Source organism: Terrapene carolina, unplaced genomic scaffold (genome assembly GCF_002925995.2).
Source record: "Terrapene carolina triunguis isolate 2854851 unplaced genomic scaffold, T_m_triunguis-2.0 Scaffold234, whole genome shotgun sequence".
Taxonomy (NCBI): Eukaryota; Metazoa; Chordata; order Testudines; family Emydidae; genus Terrapene; species Terrapene triunguis.
The window spans coordinates 5,222,526-5,250,329 of record NW_020664585.1 but is presented as its reverse complement, the minus strand read 5'-3'; the positions used below and the strand labels follow the sequence as shown (position 1 = coordinate 5,250,329).

The 27,804-nt window shown below is 45.5% G+C and overlaps 1 protein-coding gene across 1 annotated transcript; it reads right to left on the bottom strand.

Annotated features, from left to right (window-relative positions):
- Window positions 1-128: 128 nt before the first annotated feature.
- TMEM116 (transmembrane protein 116) lies at window positions 129-26,681 on the bottom strand. Its single transcript, XM_029912644.1, has 11 exons — window positions 26,579-26,681; window positions 25,910-25,956; window positions 25,612-25,675; window positions 21,608-21,739; window positions 14,557-14,661; window positions 5,190-5,239; window positions 4,266-4,349; window positions 4,040-4,178; window positions 2,642-2,786; window positions 2,432-2,505; window positions 129-742 (listed from the first exon to the last, which is right to left on the bottom strand). Exons 1-11 carry the CDS (start codon window positions 26,636-26,638, stop codon window positions 542-544), a joined length of 1,101 nt encoding a protein of 366 aa, XP_029768504.1. The 5' UTR covers window positions 26,639-26,681; the 3' UTR covers window positions 129-541.
- Window positions 26,682-27,804: the final 1,123 nt, after the last annotated feature.

The following is a 27,804-nucleotide window of genomic DNA, read 5'->3' as shown; positions in this document are numbered from 1 at the left end:
GGTTTACAGGGCACAGTGATTTTTAACCTGACAGTGTGACTGGGATTTAGCTGCCAGTGTTGGGACTTGTTTGCATTATTGCATGGAGGTAGAAGAGCATGAGTTATAAATAGTCTCCTTGGCTTTATTGTTCAATTGTAATTACAAATATCTGATCATCACCGAGGTAAGACAAACATCCCCTGGTCATCTACTCTTATGAGAAAGGTCTTTAAGGAGCTGTAAAGGATCTCTGATGTACAATTCCCAGCAAATCCTGGAGATGTTTCCATAAGGAAAAGACTGCACTAAATGGCTTACAAAGGTAAAATAATCCATTACAAAGTCATGAAAAACTATAAAATAAATAATGATCTTCCGTGAAACAGCTGATCTCCGGCTAGATGTGCTCAGGCTTTTCCAGCCTAACTCTGCACGTGTTACTGACAAAACAGTTCCGAACAAGAAAATCAGCAGAAGAGCTCTGGCTGATGTCTCACAGACATGACCGGGCCAGGGTTGCAAGGCAACATGCTGCCCATTCCTTCTGGGCAGAGAATTGTCACAACACCGTGGATGTAGCTACAGCTGCTGCCTGGGTGCTGGTGGGGAACGTGCTGGCATAGTACTTCTTCTGGGAACGTAAGAGAGGTGTCTGCGTGTCGATGTCACGGCAAGCATTGCGTTTCATGCAGCGGAACATGTGCTGGGTCCACCCATAAACGATGCAGTTTAGGAGCCCCTGGGAAGCTGCTGTTAGAGCCTAGGAGAGAACCCAGAGCGTAAATCTCTCTTTCCACACAGCATAGGATATAACCCTGCCCTATGCAGCTTCCTGCACATCAGGTTTGGTTAATTTCTAATCCCTAGGTTTCACCATGCCCATTGGGCCAGGGTCTGTACTAGACTCAGAGCTGCAGTTCTGTTACTGGATTCAGTTAACCCATAGAAGGATACATTTCCAAGGAAAAGCAGTATTTCCTTGAAATTGGAATGAATCAGAACTCCCACTGACTTGAGCGGGCTTCGGATCAAGCTTTAAGTGTGCTTCAGCACACGTACACGACCTTTTGGAATCTGTGCAGGATCCTTCCACCTGTCCTGTTTTCAAAGTGCCCTCAAAGACTGTGCCCACAACCTGTGTGGGCACAAATAGGTAGGTAGAAGCTCCACTCCACAGCAGATGCTTGTTGGCAGCCACCCTGGAGTTTATGTGCCATGGTCAAGGCCAGTTTCAAAATCTGTCTGTAGCCGTTCCACTTTGAGCTCTCACCACACTCAGTGGAATCGAGTTTGTTCGGTGCTTAGATGAGGAAACCACAGGCTGCTGCAGAAAATGATATTTATGATTCAGTAGCTGGCCCTCTTCCCTCTGAGGCAGTATTGACCCCTGTGTGGTGCGAGGGGAATGCTGTGCTGCTGGAGTTGTCATCTTTTGAGTGAGATGCCAAACCAAGGCCCTGACCACTCATGGTTATAAAACCCCCACTGGTTCTTTTCACAAAAGGATGATTGTTAACTCTGATGTCCTGGCCAAATGTCAGGGTAATCATTTTGTCTCCCTGCATTTTCTCTGCTCTTTCAGTTGGAGACAGGATTCTTCATGTCTTCCTGGCCTCAACTGCAGTGTGGTGATGTTCTGGGCTAGGAAACAGCTGCTGGGTTCTAACTCAGGGGCAGCTGCCATTCAGTGGGAGGGGAAATGATCCCTGGGTATAGTTTGTGTATCGGAGTGAAGTTTGCAAAATGCTTTGGGGAGTCCTAAGGGGAAGAAAAGCACTACAGAAATGTAAGCTAATCAATACCTGGCCCTAAGAGATTCAACAGTTTGCACCTTTGTCTGTTCATAAAACTGTGCCTCCGTTTTTCTTTGAGTTTTGGATCTGTCTACATCCCAGTGTGACAGATGAATTTAGGAATCTTTTAGTGCCCACTGCTAACTGTAGCTTCAGTGGCATCAAGAGAAAACTCCTGGTTAACAGTGTCACAAACCAAGGTTAGGCATTCAGGTTCTGTAGAAACCCATACAGCAATATTCAAGGGGACCCAAATAAAGTTCTTTATCTCAGGGTCTGCATTTGACCTATTCCACCAGGGTTTTTAATGCCTTAGGACTCCATTTATGGACCAGAATAACATAAGATCTGATCTTCTCACAGTGTTTCCAGCACCTAGAAGCCCTAATAGGGCTCCTAATAGAGGAGACTAGCTCTTACTTATTTTCGTTCTTGCGACCTTAAAAAGCATGTAAAAAACAAACATATGGACAACTACAAAGAGCCTTCCTCAATTCCATCCATAAATCAGACACAAGCTCATCTGGGCACTGTCTGTGTGGGTGGAAGCAGACTGTACGTTTCCTGTTGGAGTACAGAACCAACCAAAAGCTCACATGACTGACAAAGAAGAGAAGACAAGTTCTAATAAGAGATTTCAGCCTGGAGGGATTTACCTGTAGAATATAAAGAGCCATGCAGATTCTGCTGTTCACTGAAACAGTCAACTTCACTATTCCGAGGAGGACGGCTGTGAAAGGGATTGATAAAATGATATTGCTTTAGCCTTCATTCTTTCCAGTTACTATTACTACCTCTCTCCCTATGCCTATTGGCCAGAACACGAGGTTTAGAACCTGGCAGAAGTAACCTAGCTCTCTACTAACCTGGGCCCCAACAACAGAAGAAAGCGATAGGGTAGAAAACCACTTGTTGTTCCACTATCTTTATCATTGCCCACTGTTGATCACCCAGGAATCCTGTTGAGTTTATGAACCTTTTGTACAAAGCTCGGGCTTGGATGAGAAGAACCTAGAAAAGAAAATGCATTGATTACTTAAATACAACTGTATGATTCCTTGTGTCTCATGTACTGGCTGATTTAAGAAGTATTCATCTAGTGCCTCAAAGCACTAGTATACTGTTCATTGGTTGTTCTTCATGTGGTACTTATTTAATCTAAGAAATATCTGGAAAATAGACACTGCAGTGCCAGATCAGAGCAAGGGTCCATTTAGTCTGGTATCCTGCCATCAGCAGTGGCCAGTAACACACTTCTGAAGACAGTATAATGGACAATTAATGTCATAACTCATCTATGAGAGAAGTTGTGGTTGATTTATGCTTTAATGCATGAGAGTTGATTCCAATTATGATTTGTATTCCAGCTAGTGTAGCAGCAGATAATATAGCTGGACTCCAGGAAACAATGAATCACTCTTAACATGTTTTAAAACAAATTATCCCTCTTCTGTATGAGATGCAAGATTGAAGTCCTGACCACTTGCAGTCATTAAATATCATCTGGGACATGTGTTAACCCTGGTATCCTGACCCAATTCTAAATAATACATTCTGCCTGTATTATCAGTTGGATTCAATATTCTTCTTCACTTCCTGCCTTATACTGTTGTATAATGTTGTTGTGTGCTGTTAAATAGTTGCTGCCTTCCACCTCAGAGGAAGGGGCATTTCAGAGGTGGGTGGAATAATTCATGTGCCCACAGAGGGCTATGTTTTTTTGGGTGGAACTTCTGCAGATATTCAGTGGGAAAGGGACAGTCACACACAAACTAAATAAAACATGCATTTATTTTAATAATTTATATTCTGCCCCTCACCCTGGCATCTAGGCACATCACACACAAAAACCAACATTAGTTTATAACTACCCACAGAGAGAAGCAATACTACCCAGCCTCAGAGGAGAACAGGAGAAAGGAAAAGAAAATGCCTTTATAATTCGGACCTGGTCAAGCAAAGGCCTGGCCCAAAATAATAAAAACAACAATGCCTAGTTCTTATATAGAGCCTTTCATCAGCAGATCTCAAAGTGCTTTACAAAGGAGGTCAGTATCACTATCCCATTTTATAGATGGAGAAACTGAGGTACAGAGAGGAAAAGTGGCAGTGCCCAGGTTCCTCTATTCAAGGGGGTGAATCTAGGGACTGCTGATATGGTCCATCAGTGATTTTAAAGTGGCTTAGGGACCATCTCTGTATAAATGTCAGTCACTATCATCCTTGCAACTCACTTTTTGATGGACAAGGACAATATTTCTTACCATAATGGCTATGAAGCTGATCAGGAAGGAGACCAGGAAGACTCCAACGCCATAGAAATATATCACAGAACAAACAGAGACACCATGGGTTTGCAGTTGGCCAGTGAGCATGGCCGTTTCTGTGTGCATCAGGAGACACCTGCAGTCAGAAAGGGGACAGCCTGAGTGTTTACTTTCATCAGTCTCAGAGGAAGCAGGGCGCTCTCAGAGGTGGGTTGCAGCTTACCCGTTGTTCTGGCTGAAGTTCTGGTAGCAATCATTGCTGTTGCCCAGACAAAACACAGGAACCATTAATAAGAAAGGGATGACGCTGAGGGGGAAAAAGGACAATAGCTCAGTTACAACTGCCCTCTTATACTTGCCCTCTCTTCTGTCTCTATTGAGAGGTCGTTTTGCTTTTTATGGAGAACAGCCTGAAACAGTATTTTTCTAGCACTCAAGTGTTATAGCCTATAGCTTCTGTGTGGCATAAAGAATGGGCCACGGGTAATGGAAGGAATTGTACCTGGTTAGCTGAGAGCAGAATTTGTCTCAATGTGTTTTCAGATTCTATTATTGACCATCTCAAAAGAACATGATATCATCTCAACATACTACTGTTAGTATCAATAATGCTTTATGTCCTCAAAGAACTTTAGAACCATTAATTAATCCTTGTTAGATAGGTAAGGGACAACAGTAACAAATTCGTGGCAACCCAAGGTTTAGTGACTGTCACCATGTCGCATATCATGGCCACTTGAACTTCATGGTGACAGTGAAAATACGACCTTGAGCCTCCGAAGGGGGAATATCCATTAGCTGTTGGCAGCATGAGGCCAATGACACACTGGTGAGCAAAGTCCTGATTCCATGCTCTGGAGGGAAGATGTGTATATATATATACCCACGCACACACTCTCTCATGTGCTCGTAAAAGTTGGCTCATTGCAGTCTGAGTCATTATAGCTAACTTGAATGGAGATCAAACAATTTGTAGCTGAGAATCTGGCTCTTTGAGTTTTGTAAGCCCAGAATACCATGATTACCAAGTTACAGGAAACACAGTCAAGTTTGAATAAGATTTGTTTCTAAATAAAGAATAGTTTGGGTCTAAAACACTCAAGTTTATTATAAACATCTAACACTGTCAGAGAGAACTAAGGCCTACCTGGACAAAATTGTTGCTATTCGGCCAATGCGATTTGCATGATCTAAAACCTGTAAAGATGAAAACGCTTAGTTAAACGATCATTCCTTATATTTCAGGACAACCATCATTTAGTTACATTTCAGCCAGGCTCATCAAAACAGGAATTCTGAATAGCTCAGTGCACGAATTCTCAGTAGGGATACAATGCCAGTCTTGAGTAAGGTTGCCAATTTTGTTTGGACATATTCCTGGATGTTTCATCACATGACATAATCTTTAATTAAAGATTAATCTATAATTCTTGGAGACTCCAGGACAATTCTGGAGGGTTAGCAACCCTAGTCTTGAGGGATTACTGGAGGGAAAGTACCCAGATTACTAGTGTAAATTCAAAGGTCAACATTTTGGCTTGCTGAGAGCACTAGTCTCTCACAGAAACTCCTGCACTCCTCTCCAGGAATGATTCTCATGTAGTCATTTTCCTCCAGAAAAGCCACCCGACTGTGTGGCTGTCAGAGAACTCTGACTGCTCTGAAAAATGTTACAGAGAAAATGGGCCAAATTCTGAGGTCAGTGACATAAATAATGGGTTAAATTACACAGCCGTAAATGGGCATCAATTGTACCAGTGAGTGTAAATTGAAGGGGAGAAATGGAAGGCAGGATTGCACCAGGAAAAACCACAATCACGTGCGTGTATGACAGAGCTGAGGAGTGCTTTATTTTAAAGCTTCCTACATCTCCTGCCTTAGTTGTTTTCTCCTGCTACAGGCCCAGCCTTTCATCCTGCTGGCATGTAAACCACACCATCGAATACTCATTCCCCGGACTACATCATGGCCCCAGTGAAATCAACGGGAATTTTGCTCGACCAACTTTCACCGACTAACCAACACGTGACTTTCCTGCCACCTGAAGATTTGTCCCTCATTTGTCAGTTTATCAGGTCACATTAAGGAAAGGACAAGAAACATGGATGCATGTTTAGTCTTGATGCTCTCTTCCTTGGGAAGCCTATGAGACTCTGGTGTTCCAGAGACAGCTATGAGTATATGTTTACCAGATGCTGTAATAAATATTAGTATGAGAATCCATGAAAAGGGCCAGAAAACAAATTAGAGCTGCTCATTGTATGTGGACTAACATTTTCCTCCTTTGGAGAATGAGTCAGTTTTTAATACTCAACATACTCTGAACCAAATTCCCCTTTATTTCCATGACTGGGTACTTGCCCAAAACAGAAGGGAGTTATAAATAATAAGACTTAGAGAACTTTATAAGATCAAAATGCTTTAAACATTCATTAATCTCCATATCAGACCATACCAGAGGTAGGTAACTATTTGAAATCAGCTGCTCCTGGCTCTCAGAACTGTGTTCAGATCACTAGGTCACACCTTTCTTTGGCCACGCTTACAAGATGAGGAGGTATTTTCCCAGTGTGGGCTCATGGCAAAGAACTTTTTATTGAGTCAAACTGAAGGGTGCACAATGCACTGGGGAGTGCATGATGCAATGGAAATTAACCTGGGGAGTTGTGCAGCTGCTTCTTCCACCAATTTATTGAATGGCTTCTCCTCCAAAGCTAGAGGATTCCAGTTTTCAGAAGCAAACTGGAAAAGTAACAGACTTTTGATGAGATCTTTGCATGTAGCTTATTTATTTTGTGCAGCATAACTTGGCACAGTCCTGCAGAAGCGTAATGAAGCTCTGAAGAGAAGCACAAACAATTCTGCCTGTTGGAGACTCTGCTCGCTGGGAGATGTATTGTGGGTGCTGGCACCAATTTGCCTTTAGGAAAGGGTAGAATTATCCCACTCTGCAAAAATACAACACAATCCTGTGCTGCAGTCATGGATCATCATTCCCATTTTATAGCTGGGAAAACTGAGGCACATAGCCATGAATACATTAGCACACAGCGTGATTTCCCTTTTAAGATCAGGCATTTAACTGGTATCACTCCTTCCTCTTCCCCCGTGACAATCTGTGTCCCTGTATTCACCCCTTGCACACTATTATAATAATCTTTGTGCAAGTATGCCTTGTGCACTATCATTGGAAAACTCATAACTCACGGGTCTATAACATCCTGATAAAATATATGTGGCAACACTGTATGTAAAGTTATAAGATTTCACTGTATGGTGTTACTGAGGCTTTGTCTACACTAGCAGTGTACAAGGCACCACAGGTCAGAGAGCTGAGGTGACTCAGCTGTTCATCCGTCCAGATTGTGCCCTGGGAATGTCACATCCCCTGAGTCTGTCTTTTCCAGACGCATGTAGGCAGGGAAAAAGGGACAAGATGGAGCTGTTGGGGTCTGTGGGCAAAAGAGGCCCTCAGGTTATCTCACCACTTTTGAAATACTATGCGAGGTTCATAATATTCCTGAGGACAAGAAAGTCCCCACACTGATTGCAAAACTGTCTGGTAAAGCTTTCAATGTCTTTAATGAAATGCCAATTCAGGAAGCGTCGAAATACTCTGAATTTAGGAAAGCTGTTTTGCATAGATTTCAAATTACTCCTGAAGTGTATAGGTTGAATTTTAGAAATCTGAAAAAGGGTACCGGCATGAGTCATAGTGAATATGCTTATAAGCTGTGTGACCTAGTGAGAAAATGAGAAAAGGGAAAAGGGGCTGAGGATTATGGCCAATTAGCTGATCTCTTTGCTCAAGAACATTTCTTAAGTATACGCAATGAAGATGTAAGCAATTGCCTGTAGGACAAATCTTTAAAATCTGTATTAGAAATGGCTAATGTGGCTGATGCATTTGTATGAACCTAGATATCCAATGAGCACAAGCCACAGAAGGAGGGGCCCAAATCCAGTGTAAAGGGGGATCCTGTTTTACCCCTGCGAAGAAGGAGGGTGGTTGGGGGCCTACGCCCTCAGCCTCCCTCCCTCCCACTCCCCCCAGAATTGTTCCCCCCTGCAAATCCCCATCACAAAACTCCTGTGAAGTGGGAGGGTCCAAAAAGGTGTTTCCAGTGTAACTCCACTGAGCACCTGAGAAATCAGTGCCCTGAGCTAAAAGACACTAAGCCCCATCCAACCCATGTTAATGCAGCTGTTCTTAACACAGGAGCGCCAGAGGCACTCCCAGGTTATACAATGAGTTTTGTGAGGGCTGACCCAGAGGGGTAGATATGGAATTTATCAAGGTTGCCAGCGTGAATAACATAGAGTGCATAGGGTGGAGAGACACTGGTGCACAGATTGCTCTGGTCAAGGAAAGCATGCTCCAAAAGACGGACATGTTACATAACCAAAAGGTGGAGCTTCTGGCAGTGGGTGGACATAAGATTCCTGTACCTTTAGCTAAGGTGCATGTGGAATGGGAAGGTTTAGAAGGTGATTTGACTGTAGGAGTGCTGGGTAGTATCCCTGTTGACTGTGCACACCCAGTACCATGAGGAATTAATGTTGTTAGCACATTACTATCCTTTTTCTGGTCACTTTGGGGCACAGAGAACCTATGACAGGTTAAAGAAAAAATTGTTCTGGCCAGGAATACAGAATGCTGTGAGGAATTACTGCAGATCTTGTGAATTAAGTCAAAAAAGGTAAAGACCTGCAGGACCCCAGAAATTTCCTCTATACGCCTTGCCTGTAATACAAGAGGCATTTCTGAGGGTAGCAATGGACATTGTGGGTCCTATGTAGGGTTGCCAACTTTGGTTGGACGAATTCCTGGAGATTTCATCACATGACATAATCTTTAATTTAAAATTAATCTTTAATTCCTGGAGACGCCCGGACAATCCTGGAGGGATAGCAACCCTAGCCCTATGCCATGTCCTATCTGTAGAGGGAATAAATATATCTTGGTGATGGTGGATTTTGCCACTAGATATCCTGAAGCAGTAGCTCTGTCTAACACTGAGGCAGAATCTGTAGCAAGAGCCCTTTTCACTATCCTTAGCAGAGTGGGTTTCCCTAAAGAGATTTTATCTGACCATGGGACATATTTCATGTCTCAGCTATTCAGTGAGCTATGGAAATGATGTGGGGTGAAACAACTAAAAGCTGCCTCATATCACCCAGAAACCAGTGGGACCCTAAAATCCATGCTGGGAATGTATACAAATGGGTTCAAAATTAGGATGAATTATTACCATTTTTGCTGTTTGCTTATAGGGAGGTACCTCAAGAATCAAAGGGGTTCTCCCTATTTGATCTCCGATATGAAAGGAAGGTGAGGGGACCCCTAGATCTCATCAGAGACTTCTGGGAAGGGGACACTGAGGTAAAGGAAGAGACAGTAACTGAATATGTACAAAGGCTCAGAAAGGAGTTAAAAGACGTGATGGGTATTATTCAAACTAACCTCAACGACAGGCAATCCAAACAAAAAGTGTGTTATGATAAAAATACTTGTAAACACTCCTTTGATATAGGAGATTTTGTGTTGGTATTAAGTCTTGTGAAAAAGTACAAAATGCAAAATTCTTGGGAAGGACCCTTTGAGGTGACAGAAGTGGTAAATGTAGATTCATATGTTAAAAAGCCTCATGGTGATGCTGTCCTACAACTAGTACATGTAAACAGACTTAGAGCCTATCACAATATGGAAGCCATGGTAAACATGATCTGCTGCAGAGTAGGGGAAACTGAGGCAACCTCATTAATCTGATGGCTGAATGCCAAACTGACTCAGCTCTGGAAAGCATTGATATCTGCAGTGCATTAAGACCAGTTGAAAAGGCAGAGGTGTTGGCAGTGCTGCAAAAACAAAAAGAAGTGTTTTCTAACAAGCCAGGGAAGACACACTTGCTAACTCACAAGAGCATCACAGAAGGACCACAGCCACCTCACAGCAGACCCTAAAGGGCCACTGGCAAGATGCAAGAACAAAGTTGTGCAGAAATATAAAGCATGTTAGACTTAAGAGTAATTAAAGAGTCTGACAGCTCTTGAGCATCACCTGTGATCTTCCTCCTTAGAAAAAACAGCACTGTAACAATGCGGTCACAGTACCAGATGAATATCCCATGCCTAGAACTGATGATATGCTGGACATTTTAAGCAAAGCTAAATAGCTGACTCATGATTATTGGCAGATTCCTTTAGATACGGATGCACAGAAAAAAAATCTGCTTTCATCACTGATATAGGAGTCTATGAGTTCACAATGTTACCGTTTGGTTCAATTAATGCTGGAACCACCTTTCTGAGGCTGATCAACCATGTGTTAAATGGTTTACAGAACTTTGCAAGGGCATAGGTGGATGACACCGCAGTTTAGCAACCCTTGGGCTGATCACAAAAAACACTTGGAAATTGTGCTGTCAAAACTCAAAGAGGCAGGCCTACCCATAAAAGCCTCCACGTGTAAAATTGGAGCAGCCAACGTCCCTTTTTTGGGACACTGGGAAGAGGGAGGTCAAATATCCCGATCCCTTAAAAGTTGAAGCCATTGTAAATAGGCCTGTGTCTCTACCAAGAAACAGGGCCAATCTTTCATAGGTCTAGTAAACTATTACAGAAAGTTTGTGTGCGGGTTCAGTGACTTTGTATCTGCAATCACTGATCTATTTAAAAAGACTAAACCCAACAAGGTCATTTGGACGAAGGCATGCCAGGAAGGATTTGATAAGGTAAAGAAAAGCTTGTCTGAAAAGTCTGTTCTAGCTAGTCCAGATTTTGACAAAATGTTTGAACCATGTGCAGATGCATTACGCGTTGGTCTAGGTCAGTGGTCTCCGACTTTTTTACGCCCAAGATCACTTTTTGAATGTAAGGACAACTCAGGATCTACCCCACCCCTTCCCTGAGGCCCCGCCCTTTCCCCAAAGCCCTGTCCTGCTCACTCCATCCCCCCCATCTCCATTGCTCACTCTCCCCTACCCTCATTCACTTTCACTGGGCTGGGGCAAGGGGTTGGGGTTCAGGAGGGGCTGAGGGGTTCGCAGTGTGAGAGGGGGCTCTGGGCTGAGCCTGGGGCAGGGGGTTGGGGTGCAGGAGGGGGTGAGGGGTGCAAGCTCTAGGAGGGAGTTTAGGTGCAGGAGAGGACTCCGGGCTGGGGCAGAATGTTGGGGTGTAGGAGGGCGTATGGGGTGCTGGTTCTGGGAGGGGATTCAGGGCTGGGGCTTGGGGTGCAGGAGGGGGTATGGGGTGCTGGCTCCGGAAGGGGGCTCAGAGATGGGGGTTGGGGTGCAGCCTCCCACCGGGCAGCACTTACCTCTAGTGGCTCCCGGTCGGCAGCGGGTGCAGCGAGGCTAAGGCAGGCTCCCTGCCTACCCCGCCCCCACACCACTCCCGGAGGGGGCCAACACACCCCTGAGGCCCTTGGGATGGGGAGAGCGGGGGGCATGTGGCTCCACACGCTGCCCCTCTCTGCAAGCGCCGCCCCCACAGCTTTCCCAGCCAATGGGAGCTGCAGGTGCGGTGCTTGCAGGCAGGAGCAGCGCATGCGGAGGGCGACCCCTTTCCCCCCGCACCCCTGGGGCCACGGGGCTGCAGTGGCCACTTCCGGGAGCAGTGTGGGGGGCAGGGTAGCCTTAGGCAGCCACACTGCACTGCCGCTGGAGATCGCAATCGACCTGTTGGTGACCACTGGTCTAGATGCTGTGCTGATGTAAACGGGAGAATAAGAAGCACCCAGTTGCTTTCTTAAGCAAAAAATTGACACCCACTGAACAGAATTATTCTGTCTTAGAAAAGGAATGCTATGCCATAGTGTGGGCAGTCAAGCAATTAAGGCCCTATCTTTTTTAACAGAAAGTTCAGGGTCCTAACAGATCATTCACTATTAATCTGGTTAAACAAAACTAAAGGCTCAAATTCCAAGCATCTACGCTGGAGCCTTATACAGCAAGAATTTGATATGGAAATTGTGCATATAAAGGTTAAGGAAAACATGGTGGCAGATGCCCTGTCCAGGAAAGATGCCCCTGACCTGCTGCCTCCAGGGGCTAACCCTCTTGCAGCTTTATTAGGGGGGAGGTGTGACTGTCTGTACCCCTGTATTCACCCCTTGCACACTATTATAATTATATTTGTGCAAGTGTGCCTTGTGAGGTATTATTGGAAAACTCATAACTTGCTGGCCAATATTGTCCTGATAAAGTATGCGTGGCACACTGTATGTAAAGTTATAAGATTTCACTGTATGGTGTTACTAAGAAAGGTACCAAGTCTGTGGAGCGGCCAAACCAGCTCCCCAGAGACAAAGGACAAGATGACGCCTCAGCCAGGTGTAAAAAGGTCAAATGGTGTCTCCCTTTCTCTCTGCCCATGGCATCCACAACAGCCGACGAACAAAGGAAGCAGCATTGGACTGGGGGAGGGATCCTGACTGAAGGAAGTTCAGCCAGTAGGACTGCTGAAACGTGTGCTGGGGGAGACTTTGCTTTGAATTCATTCTTATTTGTTAAGTTAGGCATTAGCTGCATTTCACTTTTATTTTTCCTGTAACCAATTCTGACTTTTATGCCTCATTACTTGTATTCACTTAAAATCTCTCTTTTTGCAGTTAATAAACTTGTTTTATTGTTTTATTTAAACCAGTGTGTTTGAACTGAAGTGTTTGGGAAACTCCATTTGGGATAACAGGGTTTGTGCATATCATTTTCTATTAACAATGTCCAGGAGGGAGGTGGGCACTACAAGACGTACATTTCTGGGGAAAGCCCGGGACTGGAATTCACTTGCATCGCTCTGCACTGTAAATCAAGAGTAGCTGGCTGCAGCACTCACAATATCCCTGGGAATAATTTACATCCTGGAGGCTGTGTGAGCAGACCAGGAGTGGTAGCTACCACAGCAAAGTAGTGTAAAAGGCATCCCAGGTCAGAGAGCTGAGGTGACACAGCTGTTCATCCGTCCAGATTGTGCCCTGGATATGTCACATCCTCTGAGTCTGTCTTTTCCAGATGCATGTAGACAGGGAAGAAGGGACAAGATGGAGCTCTTGGGGTTTTTAGGCAAAAGAGGCCCTTAGGTTAAGATGGTTTATTAGTGTTAGTGAGGCCAGAGTTGTCCACGTGGATTGAGCCCTAAATCTGAAATAAAGAGAGATGTGACAGCTAAGCACAGAAGGACTAGAGATGGTCTCAAGTCACAACACTCAGAACTAAGTTTCACACACCCCAGAGTTTGGGCGGCTTATTATTAGAAATAAAAAATCTGAAAAGAAATTTGGATCTGAAAGTAGGGACTAGTGAAGAAAGGAAAATATCGCCCTCGTGAGCCGATCCAAAATCTAAGAATGGAAGTTCTCAAAAGTGCATTTTAATCTGTCAAGTCTGCTGCTCCCCAACAGACATGCAGAACGGGAGCCATCTGAGGAATTTAACTCTATGATGTGCAGGGTGACGTCTTTGTGACTTCTCGATTGGGAAGAGGAATGATATGCAGAAATTTAGCCAGTGTGTTCATTGGGATGAGCTGTATAAGTGTATAAAGAGCCTGTTGTTCTGCAGCAATACATCAAGAGGAATTCTCAGAGAGATAGAAGCTGCTCAGAGAAAAGTCAGGTGCGAACAACAAGGAAACTGCTCTGAAAAGATTGAGTTTGGTCACAGGGTGTGTGAAGTGTTTGTTTAGCCTGTACTCAAAGTGTGTTTTTCTGAGGACTGTTTCCTTGTCCTTCGCGCCCAAAGATTACACTTGATCTTGAAGAGCCATTTTTAAAGGCTAATGACGATAGTAGGGACCCCTTCTCCACAGAGCTAATCTGTCCTGCTCCAAGTATGAATAGTACTTTAAATGCCAGCTCACTTCCATCGCACCGCTCACCTGACACTCTTAAAGCACTTCACAGACATTCATGAATGGAGCTTTACCACACTCCTGTGAGATACTCAGTAAGTATTATCCCCATTTTAGAGCTGTGGAAACTGAAACACAAGGGCATTAAGGTCCATCTTTGAGCCTTTTTCCATGCTGCTCATGCCCGGACTGCCTCCCCACAATTCTGGCTTGTCAAGCCACATCCTTTTCCTGCAAATCCCTCCTTGAGATTTGTTTCTTCTGCAATGTCCACCAGAAGTGGGTTAGTGACAATAATAAACCACTCAGGGCCAGATGCTCAGCTGGTGTCAATAGTGGAGTTCCACTGACTTTAAGAGATCTGGCCCTCCCAGTTATTCTTTCCTCCTGAGACTTACTGTGCAACTTGTCTTCTCTGTTTTGGACTTTCAGGCCTAGTCCTACAATCAGAACACAAAAGCAGATCCACGACTAGCCCCTGTTGACTTCAATGGCTCTGTATGGGCACAGGCACCAACCCACACAGAATCAGCTGCAGGATCGGGGCCTTAGATTGTGAGCTCCTTATGGCGAGAATTGCTGTTATGTTTATGCTTGTACAGCACCGAGCACAGTGTTAGTTCTTAACATATAATAATATGAAAAACTGCCAAGGTGGCACTCACCAGAGGGGACATGCTGTACAGGTTCTGATTGTATTTTACCTTTAAATCCACGTACAGATGCCAGGTATAGTTGACAGTGTACAGAAAAGAGGCTACATAAAAGATCTGAAAAATAAAAACAGGCAGTATTTTATTCCATCAGTAATCATTTGCGCTTTCTATAGCACCTTAGCTCCTTTCATCTCCAATGAACCCAGAGCACGTGACAAAACTACACTGGACAAGCTATAAAAACGAGACCTGAGAGAGTTTAAGGTGAAATATAAAAGCACTCAATAGGTGCTCAGCTATCATAGTGCTGAGCATGGCAGAAATGCCTGGCGAGCTAGATACAGAAATCAGGACATGCCAAAAATTAAGAGGCTGATTCTGGCCCGTCTCCTGAGCTCGTATGCTGCTCCAGTGGCAGTAAAGGAGACACAAACGGCTGGGGGAGAATTTCCTGGAGCAGCACAGGGCTGAAGTAGGCAACCCAGCACTGCCTCCTTCACAGGCCCCAGCGAAGGGGCTAAGCTGGGGGCATAGACATCAACTTCCTCCGTTCCCAGGGGGTGTTCGACCCCCACTCTTCCCCAGGCCTCGCCTCTTCCCACCCCGCCCCCACTCCACCCCTTCCCCCAAGCCCTCACCCCGCCTCTTCCTTCTCCTGCTCCTCCCCCTCCCCCCAGCACCTTCTGAACACAGCTGAACAGCTGATCATGCTGAACACCCACCATATTTTTTCTGTGGGTGCTCCAGCCCCGGAGCACCCATGGAATCGGCAAATATGGCTGGGGATGGAGCTGGGATCAGAAGGGAGCATGCCCATAGCATCCAGCACCATGACACAGCTCATAGGCAACTGTGGGAACGCTGTCTTAAATTAGAGCAGCCCCCAGCGCTTACGTCAGGGACCAGTCTGACCCCCACAGCAGTCCAAAATCGAGACAGTCCAAAGTTGGCTTACAGCTATCTTGGTCCTCATCCCCCTAGGCTGTGCCTTCTGTGCTGTCTCTCTCAGGAGACAACACAGACTCTGCGGCTAAATTTGCTTCCATTATGCTGATCTGGCCACACTGTCAGCTTCCCTTGAATTGGTGAGAATAACAAACCATAGTGCATTTAAGGAAGACAGCAGCAATGGAGAATGTGCAAGAGAGAAATAAGAAATCTAGAGCTATTTGGTCTGAGGTGTTTTCCAGCCCCGCCAGCTCTGAGAATCACCTTTGGACTGAGACCAAGCATAGAAAATCTGAACACAAAAAGAATTTGTTTGAGGAAGTTCTGGGCAACTGGAAAAAGAAATTTCTCTTACATTGTTTGCTGTGACATCATGGTAATGTCTGGATGGGTGCCCATCCAGGACACCCCAGTGGCAAACAGGTTCAGACAAGTGACTGGGTGTCCAACTAGTGTAGGCGAACCACAATTTTTTTCCCTGGAAGTTCTCAACTAGGGAAGCATGAGCATGCATAGCAGAGTGGGAGGAGGAACTGGATGAGAAAATCCTTCATCTGGATTGGCTACCTCCTGCTTGACTGAGGTGAAGAGGACTCAGTGTCAATCCTGGTGTCACCCATTGGCAATCCTCATGTCACCTCATCATGGGAGACTACTGATGAGGTAAGAGACACTGGGTTTCTTGCTTCACTGGATATGTCTACACGGCAACTAGTCACCCACAGCTGGCCCAGTCGACTCAGGCGTGTGGGGCTCTGGATTTAGGGCTGTTTCATTGCTGTGTAGATGTCTAAGCTTGGACTGTGGCCCAGGCTCTAGGACCCTGTGGGGTGGCAGGGCCCCAGAGCTTGGGATTCAGCCTGAACCTGGAAGTCTACACCGCAATAAAACAGCCCCGCAGCCTGGGCCCCACGAGCCAGAGTCAGCTGGCATGGGCCAGCCATTGGTTTTTTCTTTGTTGTGTAGACATATTCACTGAGGCCACAAATGTTCTTAGCCATTGCTAAGAAGGTCAAGAGAAGTGACGATTGCTTTGCAGTAAAGTATGTTGCAATGACTCTCCGGCTCATTATAGGATTTTTAATAAGGAACCATTGCCCTTCTCAGTGCCTTCCATGGGAGGCTCTCAAAGCACTCTACAAACATAACTCATTTGACTTCTTATCTGCCTCCCAGCCCCCGAGAGCTAGGTCAATGTTATTACCCCCATCGTACAGATGAGGGCGCTAAGGCGCACACACTTAGCCAAGGCTTCTCATTGAGTCATTGGTAGAGCCATGAAAACAGCCCTGCTCTTCTAGCTTCCTATCTTCAGCTTCTGGCATTGGGGATAATCCTGCAGGCCTAAGGCCATGGTCCCCATCAGAGCCTGGCCTACAGAAATAAAGCTGGAGCGTAGGAGAAAGCAGGAGCCCTTTGTTTATCCCTCTTCAGTCGCTACTTATAATCATTTTGCGATTTTCCATTGTGCGAGCCAAACAGAGTGGAATCTACCAGAATGTTATTAGGTCATTAGCATTTAATTGGGGAAACTGTAGATGAAGTGCGTAATTACAGCATGTCATCCTCTCGGTGTTTTGTAGCATAGAATCAAGAGTTACGACCGGAAAGGGACAGCAGAGGAGAAAATATGTTACTTTTTAATTTCATTTGTTCAGCTAAGTGCTGGGGACTGAAGTGGAGGAAATTGTCAAGGAAGAGGAAATAAAACAAAAAGCCTGGGCCAAACTCATCTCTGGTGAATCATCCATTGAGCCCAATTGTAACTCCACTGACCACAGTGGCGTTATGCCAGGGATGAACTTGGCCCTGCATTTGGGGAAAGGAGCTATGACTTGTATTGTCTTCCATTTAAGAAAGTAGTAGAAATTCTATGAGCCCCACGGGTAAAGCGGAGTGGAATTATGATGCTTGTCTTTGTCTGAAAACATAAACAGGGACAATGGGGATAATACGTCTCTATCTCACGGAATGTTGTGAGGGAAAACTGTTAATGTTTGAGGAGCTCAGGCCTAAAACCTCAACGGTATTTAAGTACCTATCTCCCACTGAAATCCATGGGAGTTGAGTGGCTAAACCCATTTGAGGGTCAGGGCCTCAGAGTGATGAGCACCACTGAAAAATGAATAATCCAGTACAGGTTAGTCATGACTGAAAATGTTGTTACCATCTGACAACTGTTCAGTGGTTGATATGATGAAGTGTGTGCGGTCTCAGTCTGGCTTTAGTGCCCACACAGCACAAACCACCACCACAACTGGCACGAATTGAGCTCCTGGTTCTCAGCAGAGATGCCAAAGACTGAATGCGCCAGGCAGTCTAAACTGCCTTCTTTCCTCTTGAGGTCGTCCCTCCATGCCACATGGTGGGGCAGCAGAAGGGACCTTGCACTGCTTTCCCTTTGCACTTCATCTAAGAACACTAATAAATAACAGTCTCTTGCCCATCTCCAGCCCCTCGTGGCACTTTACAAACATTAATCAGTGCCCAAAGGAACATTCTGACAGAAGGAATGTCATTGTTATTTGCTGCACGTCTATGAAATGCAGCATCTGTGAGATTCTTGAACCCAGGACAGGGAAGGGGGGAGGTTTATTCATTTAATTAGTTTACAGCTCACGTGTGGCCTGCTGAGGTGCTGCTCAACCTGTCTCATACGTGCCTGAGTTCTCATCCCGCCTCCTCCCTGCACTGTATCTTATCACAAGACCCAAGTGAGGCAGGGGTTGCTATGGTAAGCACTCAAGTTGTTTTAATTCTCTCCTAGAGTAAATAGCAGAAAAGGATCTTGCCAGAGTGCGAGTTGGATCTGCCAGACCTAGCACCCTCACATCAGAGAGGGACTGCCTTTGTCCTTACCTGGGAACAGTCTAAGGGGCTAGTGAGTCCCCTGTAGCCCCCTTCACTGGCTATATGTGCTTGGGTAACCATGAGAGATCAGGGTAATGGATTCATTCACACTCACTGCATTCAGCAGCTGGCAGCGGTAGCATAAACATCTCAGCAGGAGCTCACTTATTGCCATCTCTCAGGTTGTGACAAAGGCAGGTGCTGATGGGTCTCTCTCATAGAGACACAGGACACGCTGTACCTTGCAGGTCCGTGTAGTCCAGTGTCCTGCCTCCAGCAGTGGCCAAGACTCTATGCTCCAAAGGAACGTCAAGTTCCCTCATTTTGCAGCTACCCTTTTAGGCTCCGTTTCCTCCAGCCTCTTGCAGATGCCCCCAAGCTGCTTTGCCACAAACCAGGGAGGCAGAGTGTGCCGTCCCCTGAATGCAGTGGTGACAGAGCATTGCCTCGAGCACACAGTCTCCTTCACTGCACTTCGGTCAAGAAGGGAGGCGTCTCTGAAGTCATTGCCAAACCCACATCTCCTGTGACGCAATACAGCGCTCTGACGCCAGGCCAACATGCATTCCAACCTTTCCCAAAGTAGTTTGGAGTAAACAGAACCAGACAAATGGCAGACATTGTCACTCCCCGGAGAAGTATGTGCCATGACAACCTAATCCCCTGACCTCTTTGAGCCATGTCTGACCAATAAGAACCATGGCCTCATGATAGTGTTCCGATGGATACTTGCATATGTGGCCTGTGAAGTGACTTCTGTCCTGCAAGCTCCCTGCAGCCACACGCCTAGTGAATCTTCCCATATAGTCACTTCTCTGCCTCAGCTCATTCTCCTTGTATAACCCCCAAGTAGACTATATCCTCATTGGCAAGGGGTCATCGCCATGCCTTCCCTAATGGCCGAATTGCATACAAACCTTTTGTTCCTTACCTCCAGGCTCAAGGTGAATGTATATCATTGTTTTTACAGCAGCATAAGAGGAGCTAGAGAGATCAGAGATAAGCTCCAAGTGGAATAGCTGCTACCTAAGTACAGTACTTGGTGTCATGAGTAATAAGAATTACCCATGTGTACTGATATTTAAAAAAAACCGACGCAAAACTATGCCACAGTAACCCGACAACCAAATACAAAACAATGTGAGCGCTCTCACCTGCTGTACATTAAGTTACCTTCCTGCCCTCTCTACAACATGCAAAAAGCCATTTCCAGCTCGGCTTGACGGAGTGGGGTGGGAGGTTTCCTGGTAGCCTACATGGAAAATGTGTGGCCTACACACCAGAACAAACCTGATTCAAGTCTGGACTGCAATATAGGAATTAAAGAAGAGAAAACCTATTAGATAATTTTCTCCACCACCCCAGGGGCCAACGTAACACTGCTCCCTACAGTGTGCTCTTCGGTACATTGCCTTGTCCTGTTCGAGGGTGCACACCCAGAGGGGGACCTCACTCTAATGGACACTGCTGGGGATGACAAAACAGTAGCTTTAGAGTTTTCAGCCTTTGTAGGTTGTTTTTTTAAAGCCGATTATAATAATAATACTTGAGTCAATATTCCAAATTAGACATAAAACTGAGCTCCTGGCTGCTTGTGGCCAGAGAGCCCATGACATTACCTGTAAGAGCGGTGGTGGTAATAGCTGTGCCTTGGCCAAACTGAAGTTCAAGTAATTAAAAGCTGCCTCTCTAAATTCTCCCTGTAGTTTCAATGGGATATCAGTCCTCTTCACTTCTCACCTTACCACTGTGGCCATGCATGGCTATGTGCTGTGAACCAGCTGCCATATTCCACCACATTGGAGTGATGGGTAAATTGATTTCCATCAATTACTGATGGAATTGGCACACAATGTAGAGATTCCTGGGCCAGTGTGAGACTTAGTTATTGCATGTGAAATTCTTTGGCTTAATGCTGATACAAGCCAGGCTGTGAACCGGGAGCTCCTCAGGGGGCAGAGAGGAAGGATTTATCAATCCCAGGCAGTGAAGAACTTCATGACCACCACTCCTGCCTCTCGAGTACAGTGGCCTTCACAACCAGCATGCTCCCTCTCCACTGGGTGAATGGCCTTGGATCTATGAAGTGACAGATCAACCAGTCCTTCCCCTTCCCCAGCCCCAAATCCAGTGTGCTGGTGGCTCCCATAGAATGGGGTCTCTGGCACATAGGCGTGAGCACCCCATGTGCAGGTACCCAAATCTTTGCCCCCGCTCCATGGAGTGGAAGCACATCAGCTCCTCTGCATCTGGGGACTTCCCTGGCCATGAAGGCAGAGGCAGGGTTTGTCATGCTAAGAGGCTTCACTGTATTTCCCAGCTAAGCTCCTTCGGCCCAGAATACAGTTCATCTTCAATTTGGCCTGCTTTTAAATAGCCCCCAAGTCCTAAATGCAAATGGCTTCCTAAATATTCTCCCCTCCTTACAGCACAAGGCATTCCAAAGCCCTATAGCCATTGGAGGGTAATGGGTTTCTGCACTGAGCTTTTGCTACTGCCACAGTGTCCCGCTTGCAGCCCCTCACACATTTCCTCTCCCTGCAGTCATTACCTGACGTGCTTCAGACGTCTACAAATCGACTCTGACAGGAGGAACCCTAATGATGCAGCGGCAACCCAACAAGACAAAAAGAACTGTCAGGAAAATGATTCCACTTCACTGAGGCCCCTGCACATGAATTCAGCACAGAATAGGACACACAGCTGACCTTCAGGGCATCAGGCTGAGCTTACCATGAGCCCAGCAGCCCACAGACAGAGTAATCCAATGGGACTGCTTGGGAGACTATTGGTATAAGGGTAACAGGAGCGGATCCCATGGGGGCTACTCATGGGAGTAAGATTTACAGGGCTGGTCCCAATGGGAATACCAGAGTTTGTTTGTTCTTTTACAGGAAGGAGGAGTGTGGAAATACAGCAGTACATTAGTCACAGAGATAGCCTTGGGTACCTGCTCAACAAGAGACGAGACCAACTCATTTAACATAGATAACTGAACACTCCCCATAGCAACCCTAAAGTTATTCTCTGTCTCTAATAGACTTTACCTTTGTAAGGTAGGTCTGTACAATTATCCTCATTTTACAGATAAGACACAGAGATCTTACCTATTAAGGTCAACCAGCAAGTCAGTGTCAGAGCCAGGATCAGAGCCCAGGGCCGCCTAACTCTCAGTCCTGTGCTCTAACCGCTAGACCAGCTCATGACATAATTCTGTGCAAAGCAACCTCACATCACAAGCTGATAACCCAGAGTTACTCACCTGACCAGTTGTTTGAAGATTATAGCAGACAACATCTTGATTTGTGGTTGGTGTGGTAGAGAGAAGAGCCCCAATGAGCCAGCACATGCCCAGAAACAGGTCAGAGAGGCTCAGGTAGAACAGAGGGCGCACCTAGAAAAGTTGAATTGATCATTTGGCTTGGTGAATATTGTACATAGTCCCACAATGGTCAGCTACAACAAGGGTTTCATTTTCACCCTCCTTTTCCTGATATACTTTCATGCCAAGCCAGCCTAAGAATGCTGCTATCCCTACACAAGGAAAATGGACTGATTTGTGCACTCGGGAGATGTTTACACCAGGAGCACCAAGATTTAATGATCATGGGCCAGGGCCACATTAGCAACTGCCCAAGAACCTGAGAGCTGCACCAAATCTGGCTCTGAAGATTCAAAATCCTATGATTTAATAAAATAGATTTCCTTTGCTGTGTTATTAGTAACATCCGTGGTGACAAACGCTGAAGTATTTTGAAAAATCCTACATTTTTCTGTCTATGGGTGTGTCTGTTTCCCTAGTACATAGCACAGCTTGGAAAATGGAATACCACTTTAGTTAGCTTGTGGTCAGTTTCTAGCCAATTTCAAGTTCTCATGCACTGGCACAAGACCACTGCATTTGAGTTGCAAACACTGCAGGGAAAGATTTACTTGTTTAAAATGATGACCACGTTTTCATTGACAGTGGGAGCTGTGGGTGGTCAGCCACTCTGAAAACCAGGCCAGTTATCTAGGTGTCTAAATGTGGATTTCAGTGCCTAACTTTCAGCATCCAGGAGTGAAAAATGTAGCCTTTTTTTCTATAGGAATTTTTAAAACTAAACAAAAGATGCAAACATTTATATAGGGCTTAGCTTTGGGAAACATTATTTATTTTATAGAACCTACATTGTGGGCTGAATTTGACCAGACATTGTCCTTTAATGAAAAATAAATGTGCATTATCACAATGTTTGCTTGAACTTTTCTCTTTCCTGAGAGATGAAGAGTCATGGCTTGTTGATTTAGTTAGTTCAGCAACAATAAAAATCTGCCAGCAGGTTGTTTTGTCCTTACTCTGTAGTTACAGATAGAGAGTGGGCGTGGATTCTGTTTAAGCTCTTTCTAGGGCATATTTTTCCTTCAGGGGGCACTCTAAGCACCTCCGTTTTATACAGTGTCTGAGAAACCAAACGTCTATCTCAAGATCTTTATTTTTATTAGCACCATACGTTACCTGTCACCCCAGTAAATCAGTGAATCAAACCTTTTATTGCTAACTAAATATCTTGAGCTAGTTTCCATCATCAGGTTCATTGTATTTATTAATCCCTCTTAAAACATTTTTTAAAACACTTGCACACATTTCTCCATGCAGAACCAAGCAGTGGGTATACAGCAGACTAGAAATCTCTGTATGGTTGTTACTGTGAGTATATTAAAAACGAACAACCCTGGAAGAAGGTAGATGACCAATTGTAATGAGTGAACAGGTGACGCAGGTCTGTACAAGTGTAGCGAAACCCAACTGTTTATCTAGTGGGTTATTTAGGTACAGGCATATATAAGGAAGTTGGAGAAGTAGGTGACGCTGTTGTTAAAGTGGAAGGCAAGCCAGTTCTTTCAGGAAGAAAAGCCAAATTGTTTATAAACTGGAGGAAGGGAATGTAAAGAAATGTAATGGTTTAGAACTGCTGGTTAGCTGGACAAAATGCGTAGCCGTTATTATATATGTTCAGACTGGGCTGGGGACTCTTTGAAGCACATCTGCTTGCATAAGAAATCCTTGTATCTTCAATGGTGCATCCACAAGTGCTCCAGGGTTAGACCCTGTTTATATTTTTGAGTCACCCTGTTTTTTCTTTATCACAAAATGGGAAATTCTTTCATTAACATGTCATGCCTTTAAACATGGTTTAGTTAATGCTGAGAGTTTTCTGGATTCTGTAGATCCAGAAAATATGTTTCAACAATTAGGCATTCAGCTGCAAGTTCTAGTGTGGAAAGATAAGTATCTATGATTCCCATACTTCTCAATAACGGGGAAATAAACCTTTCTTTTAAAAATGTTACTCTTTAAATATCATGAATCAGGGAATAATCTGATCATAGCACGCATCAGGAAGGATTCAGCCTATGCCCTTCATTGACAGAGTTGCATAACTGGTCAGGTGCATGGTGGGCGTGAGTAGGAGTGAGAGTGTATTGAGGTACTCGGCTTCCTCTGAAGCATCAGGAATCAACTACCATTCTAGGCAGAATACAAGTCTCAAAGCCTGAGACACAGTTACCAGTGCTGTGTTCTTATGTAACCAAACTAGCTCCGTCACAGTTCTTGAAATAAGACACTTTCTGACACAGATGGGATGGTCTAATCACCTCTAGACATCCGGGTTGAAATACCTGGGCTCCCTAGAGCCACTTCCTCAAATCCTAGCAGGGGTGACCCAGCCCTCATTCTTCCAAGGTAAATCAATGGAGTTCCAGGCAGTTTACTCTGTGTATTGGGTGGGCTCTTCCTACGAGATCTTAAACACTGAGGCCCTGTCTTCTCTCTGTGGATAAAAGTCCCCCATTTTGTCAGAATAAGTCCTCTAAGTTTGCAATGGACTCCTTGGCCCACACACACTGTGTTCCATGGGAGTTTTGGGTGTGTGGGTCCCATAACATGTGACATGCTTTGGAGATAAGGAAGATACAGAAATAGAAACTTTGATGTAATTATAATAGAATACAAGTTTAGAAGTACTGCTCACCTAATTTATGACAGAAAATTACTACACCTCTACCCCGATATAACGCGACCCGATATAACACGAATTCGGATATAACGTGGTAAAGTAGCGCTCCGGGGGGGCGGGCTGCGCGCTCTGGCAGATCAAAGCAAGTTCGATATAACGCAGTTTCACCTATAACGCGGTACGATTTTTTGGCTCCCGAGGACAGCGTTATATCGGGGTAGAGGTGTAGTAATTTCCCTCACCTTTCCATAAACATTGAAGTTCTTGAGTCTTATTAGTGCACAGTCTTGTGAAAAGCAAATGTTATTCAAACATTTTGATTGTAAGTGAATTATAAATTATTTCTGATTGGATCATTTGCTATTTACATTTTATTGGTTAGTTCCACTGGTCATCCAGTCAGGGAAAAGAGACACCATGTGACATACATAATCAACTAAACCATTTGAATCTCAAATATTTGCAGTAAATATTGGGGGCCATTCATATTTGGGAGAAATGCTAAGCATAAATTAATGCATCTTTTGGAATCATGAATAAATCTAAGGGTTTCTGCTAATCACCAGAAAAAGAGATGAAATTCAATGAAAAAATTATTTGTTGTGAATCATTTGTTCAGCTGCAGTTAGGATAATGCTTATCGCTTTACATGTAATTATATTTGGTCAATTTGTGCTCTCAAACATAGTTGCACGGTCCCCACTAAAGTCAATGGGAGTTGAACGTGGGTATCTGAATGCAGAATTTGACTCAATAATACTCAGCCCTTATAACCTTTGCGGTGCATCTATAAACTGTTAATCCTCACAACCCCTTTTCCTCCATCTCGTGAAGTCGTTTTATTCTTGTTTCCATTTAACAGACTGGAACACTCAGTCTGAGAGGTGAAGTGACTGTCCCAAGGCCCAGGGAGAGCAGTGTCAGAGCAAGAATTGGAACTAAGGAGTTCTTGGCTCAGACCACATGGGCACAATTTAACTTACATACATGTAATGGGGAAGGATTAAAAATCACTGAAGGCATATGCACTTCATGAAGCTGTATATAATTACAGCAAAACATGCCCATGACTAGTTTATTCATCTGCCCCGCAGCATTAAACCGTTGGTTTACTCTGTTAATAATAAAAAGAGAATGTGCCTAAAAATTCGAAGCCTTCCTAGTGGAAAACTCATGCCCACACATCTGTTTTGTTACATAAAATATGATTTATCCTCAGGGTAGCAAACATTCAAACTGAAAAACAGAAAGGCAGAATCCTTACCTCTGGGGACCTCACTACATTTTGAAAGACCGCATAGGCAATAATTGAGCTGGAACCTGTAACACTGAGAAAATAAAGAGCAGGTTGGTTTGAGAACGTTACTTTGGATCTTGTTTCACTTGCTCTGTGTATATTGGGTTGCTAGTCTCTTTTTATACTCTTATTAATAAGAAAACAATAATTAATAATACATTACTTTCTTGAGTTCCAATTAAAGAGATTTAAAGGGAGTACTACATCTGCAGGGAAGGCTGTCATTCCTGACATTTGTTTACTAGTTTAAAACAATATACTGTACCTTAACGTGGCCATGACAAACTGTATCCATTTTATAGCAGAGTAAACCTGGGGGGGGATTAAAAAATGCAGGTGGTAAGTGCAGCTGTAAACTTACTCTGCAATCTCATTTTCTATCTGTAATAAAAATGGCTAAATAGTTGTCTAAACCCGATCACAGATACGTACAGCGGGGCAGTGCAAACTCTGAGATGCCTAGGAGAAAACTCAAAGCCATGTTTGTACCTTAAAGCTGAGAGAGCCAGCATTTACCCAAGCTTTCTCTGAAGCAGGTTCCCTTTACTGAGAGTTTCGGTTATGTAAGGTGCCCTGGCACCACGGAGAGGCGACGTTAACTGAATGGACAGAGCCTGGAGAAGATGGAGAGAGGCTCAGGGACGAGAAAGAAGGAGGATAGCAGAGAGGAAGAAGCTCTGCTAGAGGGGAGGTGAAGCCAGAGATGGACAGAGAGGGTGACCGAGGGGTAGGCGGATTGGATCGAGACAGCAGGATCGCTCAGAGGAGCGGCTGGCTGAGCTGACGGATGGGGGCAGAGGCTGGCTGGGTAGATGGTGAGATCCCATGGCTGGCTAGGGAGAACGGACGGGGCGGGCGGGGCCGCGGGAGCTGGCCCTGCTCCCTGGGGGCTCCCGACCCGCAGTCCCCGGCCGGGACTCGCCCGCTCACTCACCTGCCAGTCCCCGTCCAGCCGGGTGACATTGAGCCCGGCCGCCTGCGCTGCGAGGGCCATCGGGCGCCGGCAGCCCCTTCCCCGGGGCACTGAGCTCTGCGCTCCTGCCGGGAGCCCCTGCCCGGCTCCTCCTCCCGGCCCGGCTAGTCCTGCCCCCGCCCCGGGGCCGCTGGGCACGGCCACCCCCTGCCAGCCGGGGGCCCGGCCGGGGCTAGAGCCCCCCGGGCAGGGATGCTGGGGGGGGGGGAGAGGACAGAGGAAGGGGGGGATGCGAAAGGGAGGGAGGGAGGGCGGAGAAGAGACGGGGCAGAAGCAGGATCCGCTCCGACTTTACCCTGCCCCCGTCTGCCTCGCAGGGACCCCACCCCTCGCTCCTGCTTCTGGCAAAACTCCCCCTGAAACCAGCGCCCCGGAAAACTCCGCGTCACATCATGGGTCTGGCCGAGCAGTGTGCACAGCCCCGGGGGAGCAGGGAGCGGGTTCGCTAGCGGAGGAGAGAAGGGGAATCGCCTTTAAACATATGCAGCAGCAGCCCTCTGTTGTATGTCTCATGCACCTGCCACTGCAGTAGCCAGGTCACTTTGGATGTGTCTGTATAAACTCCCCCCTTCTAGGTGGCTGTTCCTTCCCTTGCATCTTATTTTGTCCATTTCCCTCCCCGTCCTCAACTCTCTGGGGGCACTGATGACGCCCGTTGTTCTTCAGCCTGCATTATTCAAGGAAGGCTTTGTGAAAAGGTGGCTTCCTGCACCTTGCTCTGAAAATGGGCAGGATCAGGACCATCCCGTCACAAAAGCACAGAAGTCACTAAGCAAACTGAGCCCTTCAGTGCAGTTCAAGTTGAGGGGAAGTCAGGAGATGTCATTGGCAGGCTCTAGAAACTGCACTAGGGGAGAAACCAAAACAGAGCATATTGTATTGTGGAAAAATGCTACTGGAATTGAATCTACTCTGGGAGCAGCATGAATGTTGAGAGCTCTGGGGAAAAGAAGAGGTTAAAATCCAAGCAGGCTGCTTTACTCAGCTGAGTAAAAGGAATGAGGATAATGGGGTGGAAAGTTCCCGTAAGGAATTGGAAATGATGCGAGCTTCAGCTTGTGGAAATTCCTCTGAACTAGGAGATGAGGGGGCTTGCTAGAAATACATCTAATTGGGCTCCTTAAATTGTAAGCGCTGTATTTTCCTATGTGTCTAGCACAATGGGCTCCGAGCCTGACTGGAATCTC